The sequence below is a fragment of the Mauremys mutica genome, chromosome 1 (assembly GCF_020497125.1).
Source record: "Mauremys mutica isolate MM-2020 ecotype Southern chromosome 1, ASM2049712v1, whole genome shotgun sequence".
NCBI lineage: Eukaryota > Metazoa > Chordata > Testudines > Geoemydidae > Mauremys > Mauremys mutica.
In genome coordinates, this window is record NC_059072.1 from 178,096,468 (window position 1) to 178,112,854 (window position 16,387).

The 16,387-nt window shown below is 47.7% G+C and overlaps 1 protein-coding gene across 3 annotated transcripts in view; it reads left to right on the forward strand.

The window, feature by feature from the left end:
- The first annotated feature begins 655 nt into the window (after window positions 1-655).
- The window catches only part of IGSF3 (immunoglobulin superfamily member 3), a 149,507-nt gene continuing 133,775 nt past the window's right edge, over window positions 656-16,387 (forward strand). For all 3 annotated transcript variants that reach the window (XM_045002017.1, XM_045002018.1, XM_045002019.1), the window contains exons 1-2: window positions 656-765; window positions 1,328-2,155. In XM_045002017.1, the coding sequence (XP_044857952.1) occupies window positions 2,113-2,155 (43 nt within the window). In that variant the 5' untranslated portion in view covers window positions 656-765; window positions 1,328-2,112. The remainder of the gene's footprint in view (window positions 766-1,327; window positions 2,156-16,387) is intronic.

The window sequence follows — 16,387 nt, forward strand, 5'->3', positions numbered from 1 at the left end:
GACAAAAAGTGGCAGCCCTGATTGTACATACAACCAGCACGTGCATGCACAGGTGCTGCCGCCCCCCGACTTGAAGTGATTTCCATCGTATACAGGGTTTACAGTTTAGTTCAATGGCTCTGAGCACTCCCATTGTACAAACTGTTCCTGCGCCCCTGCTTGCATGAGTAAGGAATAAGCAATAAGGATTTAAAGGAGCCTTAGGAGGGGGAAGCTTCGCTAGCTCTCCGGACCACAGAGCTTGAGCGACAGCCTTAGGAGCTGGAACCAGAGTATCTCAGCCTGGCTGTAATATGAGCCGGCTCTAAAGTGACCAAACAGCAAGTGTGAAAAATGAAGCTGGGGTAGGGGGAACTAGCTGGCTAGATAAGAAAAAGCTCCAAATATCAGGACTGTCCATATAAAATCGGGACATTGGGTCAGCCTAGCTGGCTCCCGGTTCAAAAAGCAGATGCTGTTGTGTCCAGTTTAGCCCTTTGCAGCCTCCCTCTTGGAGGGGGGACCCCCACCCCTTCCGGCTTCCCCGAGAGCCGGCGGGAGCAGGCGCGCCCCCGGGCGGGGCCTTGAGGCCAGCTTGCCGGGGGTAGAGGTGAGGAAGGGAGCGGAGGGAATAGGCGGGGCAGGGCGGGGAGCGGGAGGCCCAGGGGGCAGAGGGCGGAGCGCAGGGCGGAGTCTCCCGGCGCAGAGGAAGCGCCTGCCCCCCCCCGCCAGCTTTTTGAGCGGAGAATGGCAGCCAGGCGGTGCCGGCTGGAGGGCGCGGGGCAGGTAGGTTACCCGGGGGCGGAGCAGCGCCCGCGGGGACCAGGGCGGGTGAGCGAGCGGGGACCTGGGGCTCCGGGGACCGACGTGCAGAGGGAGCCCGGACACCTGGAGGCGCCGTGCGCGGCTGGAGCCGGGCTGCTGTGTGTGGCGGTGCTCGGGGCGCGGCGTGCGCCGGCTGCGGGCTCTGCCAGGGCAGGGGGAGCGCTCGCCTGGACCCTCCTCCTCCGCGGGGGACGGGCCGCCCGGCTCTCCCGCTGCTGCAGCCCGCTCCGGGGCAGCGGAGCCGGCAGGGGCTGGCTGCTGCTGCTCGCCCCCCCCCTTAGCCAGGGGCCACCCCTCAGAGCGCCCCGTCTGAGGCGCCTTCTCCCCTGGCATTAGCCCCGCTGGAGACCCGGGCAGCCGCCGGGGTGAGACAATAGCGGGCTGGGCTCGCGGCGCGGGCATCGCGCCTGCCCAGCCCCGGGGCTCGGTTCGCCGGAGCGCTGCCCTCCGCGGGCGCCGGGCCGGGCTGGGGGGCGAGGGGGGCAGGAGGCCGCCTCTCACGCCTTGCTAACTTTGCTCTCAGGGGGAGCAGAAAGCAGCGAGGAGCTGAGCGAGGAGCCGAGCCCAGGCGGAGCGGGAGCAGCTGCAGAGGGTAGGATCCCGGCTCCGGTTGCACCGTCAGGCAGAGCCGAGCCGAGCCCAGCCCCGCTGGCGGGTGGAGGAGATCGGGGCACAGCTCACGCTCATCCCTTCCCAAGGAAGAAATCAGCTGGAGAAGCAAAGACACCGACTCTGACGCTCTCTTGTCATGTAGCAGCCAAGCTTGGGCGCCAGAGGTTTTGAACTCCCATTATATCTTCAGCTGCGGGGCCGGGAACTGACTCTTGGGAACTGTTCTGGGAGGCACATTTTCGCTGGGAGGAGGATCTAGCATTACCAGACTGAGCAGATGAAAGGATTTCTCTTACTCTTTTCCCTCCTCTTTCCTGGAGCACTAATCTAAAAGGAAAGGACACGCAGCCACTGTTGAAACTGGACCTGGAAAAAAAAAATCAAAGTAGACGTTGAGACACAGTGTGTGTCAGAATCTGGAAAGGCAGTAGTATCAATTTGGGAACATAATTTAGCATTTGAGGACGTTTTCACGCCTCCCACTAAGCCCTTCCCTCACTTTATTTTTCCCTTCTGTTTTTTTCCCCCTTCCTCCTTCTCTCCCCCCTCCCCTTCCCCTCTACTTTGTACTTCCACTCCCAACAAAATATTTTTCTGGAAATATAAGCCAATTGGTGTCTGACAGCTGAAGATAAAAGAATAGGTGAGGGAGGACGGGAAGGAGAGCTGCCCCTTCATCTGCACTCTCTTACAAAGATGAGGTGCCTTCTGCAAGAGCTGACATCTCTTCTACTGCTGGGTAAGTGGCTGCCTATCTATATCAATAGTCTGTTAAAAGTTTGACCCACCATTCATTTCTCTTGCTAGTAATGCATCTTATATGGAATATGACTGTATCACACCCATTCAGTTTCCGGGGAGATTCCAAGTGGCAGATAGTACCCTGTGCTCTTCCAAAAGAAATGCAGTAGCAACTGCTATTGCTGGAATTGGAAGGAGGAAAAATTCCTAAGGCCTTTTCAACATTGAACAGATTCATTATATTATTTACTCATATTACCATAGCACCTAGGAATCCTTGTCGTGGGTGAGGACCCCATGGGGCTAGGCATTGTACAAACACACAACAGGAAGCTGTTCCCTGATGCCTGTGTACTGGAATCCATACAGAATTTGCAAACTGTGCATGAGAAGGGAAACAATGAATGGTCCTTCTCTGTTGTGCCTACAGCTGTACCATTTCTGGCTCTGAACTTTGCTTGTCAGATTTCACAAGCTGATATGAGCCTGGTCAATACTGGACTGGGATACCTCCATGGAAACTTAAGTTTTGGTGAATCAGTAAGGTGGCATTTACCTCTCCTAGTAAGTACAGAAGGGATGCCTTGGCTGTGTTGCTGGATGTAAAACATAAAACCGAAGTCCTCCTCACCTATGGTTCTTATTAATTTCTTGTAATCTCTATTTTTACAAGAGTAGAGGTGGCTTCCTGGTTAAACTTCAACTTGTGTAAGTATACTCGGTCTCCCTGAATTCCTCCTACCATTCCAATTGGGTACAGTGTTCTTCAATTCCTGCCTTAAAGTGTCCTGTAGAAGTGCTGTGCACAGTTGAACAGCTGTTGTGTCCCATCCCACAAGTGACTGTCTCAGCTCAGTGGATGAATGTACATAGTCTTGTAAAGTGCTTTGGGATCCTTCTGGCAGAGAGATGCTGTAGCATGCAAGACCTCTTTACAATTTCAAGAATGGCTGAATACAAGTTAGTTGCAACATCCCATGTGTCTTTGTGATGGCCCATATATCTAACCTAGGGTTACCAAAATGCATTTTGAGTAAACTGATATCTTTGCGAAAACACAGACTCTGTTTCCACACTAGAAAAATGTGTGAATGGAGATACTTTGCAATGGTGAACGCTTCCTTTGCTCTTATGGAAGTGAGGATTTTCAGTTAATTTCTAAGCTATTTGAGGAAAAGAAGCAGAGCTAGCAGCATCTTTTGTGTCTAGTCGTAAGAACTGGCAAAGCAAGTGCAGGATAGCTTCGAAACAACAGTTGTGCTTGACTTGCACAGCCGTGCTTCTACATCTCCGATTTCATGTTTCTCACGCTATCTTCCCTTTGCCGGAAGAGAGAGAGATGAACCTTTGGACTGTTTTTTGGATAGGGTTCAAACTTTGAAAAACAATGGTTGTTTCTCCTCCCCACTCCCTGGAAAAATGCTTAGAAACCAAGGTTGTCCTGGATTACTCCGCTGTATAATTTATAAACTGAATCTATTGTATTCTGATGTCAACATGGATGAATTGAAACTGCTTATTGAATTACCTTTACATGCCTGAATACTAAATCCGCTTGGATTAAGAACAATATTGTTCTGGATAACCTTTTCCTAATAAGGAGTGAATGGGTGCCTGCCTATTCTTCCTTCGAAGTTGATACTAAACTGATACCCCAGGATAGCAGTAGGGGGCATTGTGTTGCTAGAGGAGCTGTCTTTCAGATCATGTATAAAACACAGATCTTGACAACTCTTCTCGTATATAAGAGTTTAGGTGTTCTCTTCGGTGCCCTGGCCAAATTCCAGCTTGGTAATTACTTTCTGTTAACATGAATTATGTTTTATACTTCTCCAATTAAAACTGGATCCAACGTTCTTAATTTTCTATCAGTGTTGTGTAGAAAAGCTGCCAAGGTATCAAACAGCTGCTGCCTTCTATCTCAGAAGGGCTATTTTTCAGTGGTCTGTATCAGAATCCTATGTGCATGTCTAGTTTTGTAAAGCATTTTGGTATCTTTCTGTGTGCAAGTAGAGGCATACATGTAAGATGTTCCTTTAAAAAAAAATCATACAGTTAGAGTGGGGAATTGTCTAGTCCCATTTTGGCATGCATCACTAGAGTTTAGGTTCTCAGATTCTTTAAACTGTTTGCATGATATTTGCTGAACTGGTGTTTTTTAACAACACCTGATCTGACAGTGCCTTGAAGCCTTCTGCTCTGTCTGAAAGCCCTAGGCTTCTCAAAAATTCTTTAGGGCAGTGTTTCTGAAAGCTAGAGACTTGATTTGCCTTGCTAAAGAGGGGGGGGGGGGGGTCAAAAGCCTTATCTTGTTTTATAACCTAAATCTTCTGATTGGCTTTCCAAATAAGGATTCAGAGTGATTTTTTGTTTTGTTTTTTGTTTTTAGTGCTATAATATATAGTGCTGATACTATGGTGATAGGTTCACTTAAAAAGGAGTGTAGTTCATATTGCTCTACTATTTGTAAACCCATTAGAATGTTAAAAAGAGAGGTGATTATGATAAAAGCTGAAGACAACTTAACTAGTTTGTATTTGATGTACTATTTTATATTAACAAATTCAGAATAACTCCGCAGAACAAGGGATTGAAAACCCACAGCTGGCATGTGGGTGTCACGCTCTGAGATAGTTGCTGCTTTTTTCTTTTACTGCAGTATTTCAGTTTCAAGGCTTTAAGCATGTGGCACTTCATCGCATTGAGTATAAAATGGGGGACCAGAGCAAGTATTGTAAATAATCCCCATGCAGTAATAAGATTATTAATACCTCTGCCAGGCAGTACTAATCTTGTATGTAGTTATGAGATTTACCTGCTCTTCCAGGGATGCAAAATCTGATACTTTTTATGCCTATAATGTAATATATAGGAAACATAATACAATAGGGGTCTGCAGAATACAAAACTCATTCTCACTGGTCTATGAATAGGTATTTTTTTCTTACTTACGTCTGACTTTCTGCAGTATCAAGAATGCCACCTGTGAGTGAGCACAAAAAGCTGTAAATTGCACAGAGAGCTGTAAACATTAGATATGTATATGTACATATCCAGATGCATGTAGGGATATATACACATCTTCCTTCTCTTCATTCATACATAATAAGGGGTGTTTTTGATTCTTAGAGGGGAGTGGAGCCACAGAAAGGTCCTGAAACTTCAGATCAGTGGTTCTCAAACTTTTTTTTCCATGGACTACTTGAAAATTGCTGAGGGTCTCAGACTACTTAATGATCTTCCCAAATGTTGTTTGTACCATTAGCTAGCTATTGTTCAATTGAATAAAAGCGCTGTATAGAAAAAAATATTTTTTTTGTTCTACAAATAAAAGCACACCACTCGTATTTTAATATCAGTAGTCTTGCCTTTCTAATGTGATGGACATGCCCTCTCTCCCCCCCGTGGGAGCTCCCGATTTGGGGCTGGGAAGCAGGGGCAGCTCCAGGCACCAGCACGCCAAGCGCGTGCCGGGGGCGGCAAGCCACGGGGGGGCACTCTGCTGGTCGCCGCGAGGGCGGCAGGCAGGTTGCCTTTGGCGGCATGCCTGCGGAGGGTCCGCTGGTCCCGCAGCTTTGGTGGACCTCCCGCAGGCGTGCTGCCAAATCCGCGTGACCGGGGACCTCCCACAGGCAAGCCGCCAAAGGCAACCTGCCCGCCGTGCTTGAGGTGGCAAAATACCTAGAGCTGCCCCTGCCTGGAAGGATGGGGGTCTCCCCTGCCGTGGCAGTCCCCGAGCTGGGGCTGGGAAGGAGCGGGGGCCTTTCTCCCACCACAGCAGCCATAGAGCTGAGGCCGGGAAGGGGGGTCGTCTTTCCCTGGCAGCCACAGCCCTGGAACTGGGGAAAGTTGCCTCTTTCTCCGGCCACTGCAGCCCTGCATGTCCCAAATACCCCCTCTTCTCACCCAACTGCCCCCTGCCACCACCTCACATGTGCGTCTTCGCCAGGGTCCAGGCACCTAATTAGTAGAGCCATGCCTGCGCGGCTCCACTCATTAGGTGGGTGGCCCTTCATTCTCTCGTGTGTGGCTGCCCAGGCATGCACCTTAGAGTGATCTATCCACGGACCACCTGAATGGAGCTCGCGGGCCACAGTTTGAGAACCTCTGCTTCAGATCATTGTAAATAGCATGCTGCAATATAACAAACAATGATAATGCCAAGAGGACTCCCAGGATAATATTGGATGGTTGCTCATCTGCCTCAAAGGCCCTTCTATAGAGCAGGCTTCTTTCCTGTCACTCCTTTAGCCTGTTGGGTTTGCATAGCACCAGTATGCTCTTGACACTTCACTCTTCTGTTTCAACTGAGCTGGCTAGCTGGGATTGCTTGATTGGGAGTGGGGCTTGGGAGAGAGCTAGGTGGCTGAAAGTAAATCTAGACAGGACATAAGTGGGCTCTCTCTGGTTAGTGAAAGCAACCAGAGAAAATAGCAGAGGTGGTGTTCATCCACTTCTTGGTATCAAAGCTTGCAGTCTAAGAATTTTGACAGTCACTGTTGCTAACTAGACATCCAGAAGCAGATGAGTCTATGAGCTTGCTCTTTGCATTTGTGAGTGGCCACAAAACTGTGACTGCTCTTAGATATTGATTTTGCCACCGTCACTTGTGCCTCTGTCACCTCCAGACTGGATTACTGCAGTGCACTCTGCATTGGTTTATACTGCTTAGGGTTCAGCTAATAAAGGCTGTGGCTACCTATTTGGAACTTTTCAGAGGCCAGGTCTACACTACGAACTTACATGGGTATGTAACTTTAGCACCCTTATGGCCAAGATGGAGTCCGCTCTGCAGACAGCGCTGGCCAAGAGAAGGCACACGCAGGAATGCAACAGGAAAAATTTCTTTTACCCCAGGGGCATTTGTTTTAAACCCCCCAGAGTGAACACCCACAGGAAAAGTACAATAGATCTAAGAAAGGGACATATTTATTTACAGAGGGATGAGAGGAGAAAAACAACAAGGGGAAATATAGGGGGAGCAGTAAAACAGGGCTGCATCCAAGCCAAGGCCCCACAGGCCCAGTGGTAGCACAGTTTGAAAGGGCAGATACCGAGCAATGTGTCTGCACACAGAGTTCAGGAGTCCTGAGCAAAGTTTCAATTTGTCAGTGAGTCTTGGGTGCTCCTGGTTGTTTTTAGCGCCAGTAAACTTTTTCCAACAAACCCCTCCGGTGCCCTCTTCTGCTGCTCTCTGCAAAGCCCCACAGAGCAACCATCTCCCCCTTAACTAGCTAGCAGCCTCCCTCCTTGTTCCCAATGCAGAGTCACAAATCCCAGTACTTACAGCCCCATGCAGCTCTGGGCAGCCGTGATACTGGGTCCAGTTTGCATCAAGGGCCTGTCCTTCTCGGGCGATTCCTCCCTGGCACAGTGCTGCTCCTGTCCTGGGGTGTCCCCAATCGGCCATCCAGTCCTTCCCAGGCTTCTGGCAGGTTCTCTGCTGCTTCACTTTGCGAGGGCCTGCTTGCTGCAGCCCATCTCTCTGGAGCTCCAGAGCCACACCCTGGAGTTTCCCTCCTTTCTCTTACTGCTCTCCCTTGCCCCTTAGGAAAAAGATTTAAAGGGGCCATGCTTTTTAAACTCCAAAGGGGTTACAGGTATAACTACATTGCTCGGTGGTGTGAAAAAATCCACACCCTGAAGGATGTAGTTAGACCAGCCTAACCCGCAGTGTAGACAGCGCTATGTTGACGAGAGGGCTTCTCCCTTTAACATAGCTACCGCCTCTCATGGAGGTGGAATTAACTGCACCAACAGAAGCTCTCCCGTCAGCGTAGTCATGTCTGCAGCTGTGCTGCTGTAGCACTTCACTGAAGAGATTTAAGTGTAGACCCGCCCTCAGTGAACGTATTATACTAGTCCCTGTGAACAGCACCGGCTGCCAGTTTGTTTCCAAGGGCAGATGAAGTCCTTGTGTATATATAGTGCTTTTTATGATCTGAGTCCTTATTTCTCTTGGAAGCTGCCTCTCTCATTGTGTTATACCTTGGTAGTTGAGGTACCTGAATTGACCATTTCTTGCATGCATTTTGGGTAAAAGGACTTCTACTATGAAATCTAATCTCCTTCTCCCTTTGTCTTTGTGAAATTTGTTGAACTTAAAAGCATGTTGCATAGCCTACTTATTTGCTAAGCTTTTAATGCAGAGGGCTTTGGTTTTTGCAGGTTGGACATTTAGTTGACATTGTGTCAGGTTAGCTTTCTTTATTAAATCACATTTTATTGTAAATTGTTCATGTACCTAGAACACTTTTGACAGATGCATTATTATTTATTCAACCTTAAAATTTATATAAATACAAGGGATGTGTGGGGAATATAGAGCTTGTGTGTTCTGGGAGGGAGAGAATTCATTCCATGTCTGGAAAGTTACTGAATGTTTGGATGGGGGAAGAGCTCGGAGAATTTTCCTGGCCCTCCTCTCCTGCTTGTACAGAATAAATCACAGAATCTGTATAAATAGGTGCCCTGGAGAAAGATGACAAAAGCTAGTAGTAAGCTAATGAAGTGTAACTCTCTTGGATGCATTGATATGATACGAACCATGCTATACCCTGAATGAGTGACATTAGCTGGATAAGTAATTTCTAATCTGCAAACTCCTTCTCAATAACTTCTTGATACAGAAAGCTGTCAGGGAGGAAGGGGAAAGCGTTCCAGACACAACTGTTTTGATGTGCTTGACTTGCCTGTTTGCATCAAGGGCATTTAGGCCCTCGAGTCATTGTCTGGAATGAATTGCAATACATACGACTGCCCCTGGCTTTTAAAATGCTGAATATGCCTTTGTTAGCACAAACCTGTTACGTTTGTTTTGACATTGGCATTCTCTCTATCTCTCTCTCTTTCTCCATACAATGCTCTTGAGGCATAGGTCTCTGGTTAAATGTTTGGAGATGTTAAATGTTTGATTCATAGAATCTAAAATTCATTTTGCAGCTGCAGTGAGTGGTTGAGGATGGTTTCTGAATCCCAGTATTCCTTCAGTAAGAGTGACATGGCCAGATATGATGGGTATTCCTGGGTTCTTTTGTGTATCTTGGGAAGATGTGAAGGTCTCTGAGGTGAGTTCATGGGGAATGAGTTTGTGGAGTTTCTCTTGCAGTTGTTAGGGGAAGGATTTGATGATATCCATAAATTCCTGGGTTAATTGTGGTATGGAGTGTTCTTTGAGTTCCTCATAGGTAGTGGTGGTGGAGAGTTGTCGGTTGGCCTCATTAATGTAGTCATCAAGGTTGATGACTACAGTGGTGCCCTTTTTGTCCGCTGGTTTGGTCAATATCTGGTGGTTAGATTTCAGTGACTGGGTAGCAGTCCTAGCAGCAGTGGAGAGATACCACTCACCCCACAAAGGGCCAGCTTCTTCAAGGACAGAACTGACTTCCTCCACAAACTCTGCAACATTAACAACTTCCCGCTGAACACCAGCTTTGCCACCACCATGAATGTCACTTCCCTATATACCAATATGCCTCATAATGATGGCATAGCTGCCTGCCTCAAATATCTATAAGACAATGGACAACTCTCAGATATCCATGCTAAACACATGGCAAAACTCATCCATTTCATCCTCACCCATAACAATTTTACATTCAACAACAAACACGTTGTCCAAACTATGGTAATAGCCATGGGTACTAGCATGCCTCCCCAATATATCAACCTCTTCGTGAACCACCTTGAAGAAAATATTCTGGACAAATGCACCCCAAACCAGTGGTGTACCTGAGATACATTGATGATATTTTCATCCTCTGGACAAGCAACCTAAACTCTTTCATGGGTTTCCACTACAATTTCAACAACCACCCCCATCCATTAAACTCCCTCTGGAATGCTTCCCACAGTAGCATCAACTTCCTGGACATCACAATTAGCTTTAGCAATGGAACCCGATAGACAGCTATATACAAAAAACCCATGCATCACCCACCTACCTGCATAGATTCAGTAACCCCCAACACACCAAGAAATCGGTTATCTGCAGATAGGCAACCATACCATAGAAAATGCTCGAAGGAGGAAGTCCAGGTTATATACTATAACCCGCACTCAAATCTGCTCTCACAAACAAGGACACCCCATCAGAGAGGAGAGGTAGACCACATCATGGAACAGGCCACCCAAATACCCTGAGAGAACATGCTTCAATACAAAAATAATTCCCCGCCCCCTCCAACTGCCCACCCATAGTTGTCACCTGCCACCCCACAGTGGAACCTGTATGGGGTATCATCAAATAGCTACAACCCATATTTGATCGGGACCTCATCCTTAAAAATCTTTCCTGAATCCCTTCTTCTAGCCTTCGAACAACCCCCCAACCTCTCCAAGCGCTTCATCATTGGAAGCAAACTCCTCACAGACCAAGACACCCCAACTCAAAGGGGCACCAGGCCCCGCCAGAACAACAGATGCGGAACCTGCAGACATATTTCCACTGCTACAATGATCTACACTCCCTACAACACACCTTTCAAGATCCATGGGTCCTACAAATACTCATCACAACATGTGGTTTGCCTCATCCAGTGCACTACATGCCCCAACAACAACTATGTGGGTGAAACCAGACAATTGCTACACTCTCAAATGAGCTCAAACAGGAAAATGATAAAAGGCAACAATACTCTGTCGCCTGTGGGTGAACACTTTTTTTTTCACAAAGCTATCACTCTGTATCTGACCTATCAGTCCTTATCCTTAGAGGAAACCTGCACAACACTTTGAAAAGAGGAGCCAGGGAGCTTAAATTCATAACTTTGCTAGACACTAAAAATCATGGTCTTAAGCCATAAATCCAGTGTCTTTATTATTACAACACTGTACCCCACTAACACCTGTTTTAGTCCTATAAGTGTGTTACTAGGTCACTTTACCTTGAATGGTCACTTCAGTTAGAATATGTGCTATCTGTTTGATCTTGTATTTAGCTGTGACACTCTTAGTACCTTTCCCAAACCTGAAGACAAGCTCTGTATAGCTTGAAAATTTCTCTCTCTCTCTCTCTCTCTCCAACAGAAGTTGGTCCAATAAAAGATATTACCTCACCCACCTTGTTTCTCTGTCCTATCGCTAACCTTACCAAGCACTCCATTTCCATCAATACACAGAGACCATGTTTCAGAATGATGGATGTGAGCAAGTTTTTGTCATTAGAAGGTTTAATTGGAACAACACGATGACATAAAAGGAATTTTTGCCTTTCTAGTTATGAAAATATAACTTCAGTAATAATCCAAAAGAAATTGAAAATACTGTTTCAGCCAAATGATGATAAAAGCCCTTTGCCAACATGAGTTACCACATTGCGCCTTGGCACTGCGGCACATTGGAAAAGTCACTGTGATTCCTCTTCCTTGCCTAGAGGCAATGAAATGACTTAAGAACTGATCAGTGTTTGGTAATCTTAGCTTCAGTCGCTTTAACAGAGGCTGTTCTGTTTTTTGGAATCCCCCTTTTCGAACCCATTGTCTATACCTTCTTGGGTTTTTTTTTTTCAATTCTAATCTGTGGCTCGTGTTTCTGTGATGTTTCCAGGTGCACCACTGTCTTGGTGGGAGAGTGGAGGGCAGCAGAGGGTGTAGGGGAGTCTTGCTGAGGTGTGTTTGGATAGGTTATAGAATGCTAAATAAAAGAAGCTGGGAGGTTAAACAAAAAGGAGGAAGAGTGGTGGGAGGGTGAAAGGTGGGGTTTCAAGAACTTTCAGCAACTAGGTGTTGGCTCATTAAAAGACCTAGGTCTGCTGGTAAAGGCTTGTGTTTAAGGTCGTGAAATAGACTCTGGGTATGAGAGAAATGAATTCCTACAATTCATATCTATTCTCTCAATCATTCCAGAGCAATGTACTCCAGCCAAGTGATTCCCTCCCCACCCCCCTCCCCCCAAAAAAACAAAAAAAACCTAACTAGTGAGCTTTCAATTCTATTTGGGGTTTGAAAAATCACACAATACTTTTCCAGTCTCTCATATCACCAACAATAGAGATTTTGCAATCGGGTATGAGTTGAAACTTCTGAAATGCAGGGCAGAATAGACTCCAGTCAGAGTAGAGAAGTGAACTCTTTATCACTAAAGGCAGCACATATGTTACAAAGAGACTTGCAGGACAGATATGTGGAGCAAGACTGGAGCTGTTGTGTGTGGCAGGCTTCATTCTAATGACGTAGGGTGTGGGTGGTTCTCCCCCCCCCCTTCTTATTTCTGATCTCCTAGTGCCACTTGAAAAGCAGGCTGTTGGGGAGACTGAGCTGGTTGGAGATGGTGTTGTGCAGTCATCTCTCCACTGCAGGTTTCGGTTTAACTTGGTGACAGAAGTGTGGAACTTATTGTGTTTTTCACTTAAAATCTGATGCCCCGATACTCTCATAGACTTTACGGTCAGAAGGGATTATCACGATCCTTCCCTGCCCCTTTCTGTGTGTGTATATGTGTATGTGCAAAAGTAAAAATGACACTTCCATGGTAGCCCCCTTTCTCAGTGCTACTAGACAGGACTGGTCATTTTTAGGGTTTCTGGAAGTTGAGCTTCTAGAAAGGGGCCTCAAGAGATCCCTTTTAAATTTGGAGGTGACACTAACCCTGGATGAAGGAAGGATTTGTCCCACTCGCAAGGAAGGGCACTGATCTGGCACCACAGTAGTATTGTGAGAACAGTTTGTTCTTGGGACAAGTCTTGATCTTTCTATGCAGTAGCATCACCAGACTGGGGAGGAAACTGGTCTGACTCTTCCTCGTCCCTCCAATGCTCAAGGCCCTACAGAACGTAAATCTGGACCCTGGATAAAAGCTAGTACACTTTCAGTCTGCAAGAGTCGATAGCTTGTTCTGTTGCAGGAAATGTCCTGCTTTGGAAAACCGTACTGCTTGAACCAGGCACTAATGTTAATTAAGGAAAAGGACTTGGAAAAGTTACCCGGTACCTGCTAGCCCAAGGAGTAGGGCTATATGCCAAACCAAAAATGTCCCTTCTCTTCCAACCCCCACATCCATGCCTGGTTTCTTACAGGTTTGGTGCCCCCTCGCTTGGTCCCAATACAATTCAGCCCGCAGAAGACGGGTAAGCCTGTACTTAGTGCTGTCTTCCAGCATACATATGCTACCCAAGCACTCGACCAGTGCTAGGCCCCTAACCAATTAATGTCTGGAAACTACATCCCCTCAATAAGTCAATCTACACTGGTCCCCAATAAGCAGAATCCTCTGCGGAGGCTGAAGTTGTGCCACCTTCTAATGTGGGATCCTAGCTTGGCCCAAAACGGGGAGCAGCAGGAGTCCCCAGCCAGCCTGATGACCAGAGATAAGAATCTCTGTCCCGCCCCATCACCCCACCCCCTCAGAGGCATACAGCCAGGGCCGGCTCCAGACCCCAGCGCGGCAAGCACGCGCGTGGGGCGGCCCTTTCCCGGGGGGGCGGCAGGCTGGGCCGGCGGACCTGCCGCAGTCATGCCTGCGGGAGGTCCACCGGAGCCCCGGGATGACCGGACCTGCCGCAGGCATGACTGTGGAGGGGACGCTCGTCCCGCGGCTCCAGTGGACCTCCCGCAGGCATGACTGCGGCAGCTCAAGCGGAGCCGCCAGACCTGCGAACCGTCCGCAGCTGCGGGAGGTGCAGCCGAGCCGCGCGACCAGCGGACCCTCCGCAGTCATGCCCGCGGGAGGTCTGCTGCTCCCGCGGCTCCGGGGCGCCTCCCGCGCATGACTGCTTGGGGCGGCCAAAAAGGTAGCCGCCCCTGCATACAGCCCTCTGCTGGGGTAATGGGGTAGTGTTGTAGGGTTGGGGGCCTTCCTGAAGTGTTGGCACCCCCTTCTCATTGACCCCCTGCTCAAGGGGTGGGAGTGGCAGCCATCTGCAACACCCTACTCTCAGCAGCAGCAGCAGCAGCTGCCAGTCTTCCTCTGCCTCTTCAATGGTGGTGACAGCTGTGTTCTGTCCTTCCCCTAATGGTGGAGGCAGTGGTACTGGAGCTGTCACTGCAGACTCAGGCAGACATCCCTGCATCAGTTATGTATTGCTCACGTTTGGAAAGCTCTTATTTTGCACCGACAAGGTTTAGAGACTTAGTTTTTTAAAAAAATAAGTAAAAGCATAGGTACTGCAGAAGCTGGTGGCCCTTGTCCCGGGTGAGTGGCCAACTGCATTTTTCAGGCCCTTCTGAGAACTAAGCCGTTAACACTTCAGTGTGTTGCTCTCACTGAAGCGCCTAGCTACGTGTCTGCTGCAATTTTTCTCCCATATTTGCATTGTGGACTGCATTTTAATAAAATATCTCATGGACCGTATCGGTTTCCTTGCCATCTTCTCCCTCCCCCATCCCTATAAATCCATGGGGCATCTCCTCTCCTAGTTATGATTCCATTTACAATTATGCACCATTCTTATAGTAACTATGGCAATTGCTTAGCAGGAAAAATATTTATTAGGTAAGTATCTGAGTATATTTAGCTCTCCTTGATACAGTAAGTGTTTCTTTCAGAAGAAATAGTGTGTTCTTTTTCTGCTTTCTCATTACTTCATCCCTCTCTCCTGCCCATTATGTTCCTGTCTCTCACCCTTCTCCCCTTTACACTTCTCTGCCATCTGCTTCTTTTTCACCTCCTGGTTAGCCTGCCCTGTCCGACTGTTCCTCTGGAGATTTGTCTCCTTTTCTCTTGTGCAGCATCAGTCCCTGGTGGAGGCTGGCTCCTTGTCACCTCTTACAGGTGCCAAAACTCTTTGCAGCTTGGACACCTATTGGAGCAGCCAGCACCATGCAACCTGCCAGCTCGCCCACTGGCTGCCAACGGTCTGCAGACAACATCTGAGAACATAGGGTTGCCAATTTTGGTTGGACGTATTCCTGCAGGTTTCATCAGATGACATAATCTTTAATGTAAAAAAAAAAAAATCTTTAATTCCTGGAGACTCCAGGACTGTCCTGGAAGGCTGGGCAACCCTAGTGTAACCTGTGTGCCTGAAAGGCTGTCCAGTGGTTAGAGGGGTGTGTGTGTGTGTATGGACTCCTGGGTTTTACTCCTTGCTCTGCTTGACCTTAGGCAAGTCACTTCACCTGTTTCCATTTCCTTAAAATAGGGATAGTGCCTTACAGACTTAATGATTACGGGTGCTTTGGGGTTCTTGAATGAGAGGTGCCATGTAAGTGTGAAGTATTTGTATTATTGTCAGGGTTGATATTTTGCCTTCTATTGTAAAATACACTCTTTAAAGGGTTAGATAGTGTGTGGATGGGGTGTGGGCTAGAGGTGGCGTGAAGGTGGGGTTGGGGATGCTCTTGAACTCTGATCTTTCTTGTTTTCTAATTCCAGCTGTGAAACTGATCTTAATTCCTGCTCCCTAGTGTTATGCACCCCAGACTAATTCAATGCAAAGGTGCTTCTCTGTATATATGGTATAGCCCTGTCCTTCCCACACCCCTATACGGGAATAGCTCATATACAGCAGTGTGGCGCTTTAATCTGTAGTTCATGTGGAGCCATTATGATTGATCTCATCCTGCTCTGCATCGCTGGCCTATATGAAGCTGTTCTAATGTGTCAAATCAGTCTCGTGCCAGGGGCTGTGGGAGACTGTGCTAATCCAGAGTGTATAACAGCAGCATCATTTAAGGAAAGTCGCTGTACCCCCACATCACTGACTTTTCTCATGTAAATAAAAAAGCGAATCTAGGTGTTTAGTACTGTTGTAGTCGGTTGCCTTGTAGGCAGTCGGCCTTCAGCATCTGGGTTGGATATGCTGCAGAAATAACATGGGGAGAGAAGACCTCACAAGCATTGGCCTGCTAAACCCAGGGTTGTGAGTTCAATCCTTGAGGGGGCCACCTAGGGATCTGGGGCAAAATCAGTACTTGATCCTGCTAGTGAAGGCAGGGGGCTGGACTCGATGACCTTTTGGGGTCCCTTCCAGCTCTGAGATGTATAGATATAGATGTAGATATTGGAAGTTGGAAGGAAGAACTGGGGGGAAGGGGCAGTAACAGGGAGGGGGAAACCTAGCAAAAGGTGACATTCCCCTAAGGAGAGAACTTGTCCACATAATGTGCTTCTCCATTCAAGTACTTGAGGTGCTACATGAACATACACAAAAAAGGTATAACCTATCAAAAGCAGGGGTGGGATTTTTTTGGGGAAAAGCAGGGAGGGAGTGTGCTGATGGAAGCATATGTTTTACACCCAAGGCTCAGGTGGAATATAGACTAACTCCCTTCTCTACAGGCTTAGTGGATGC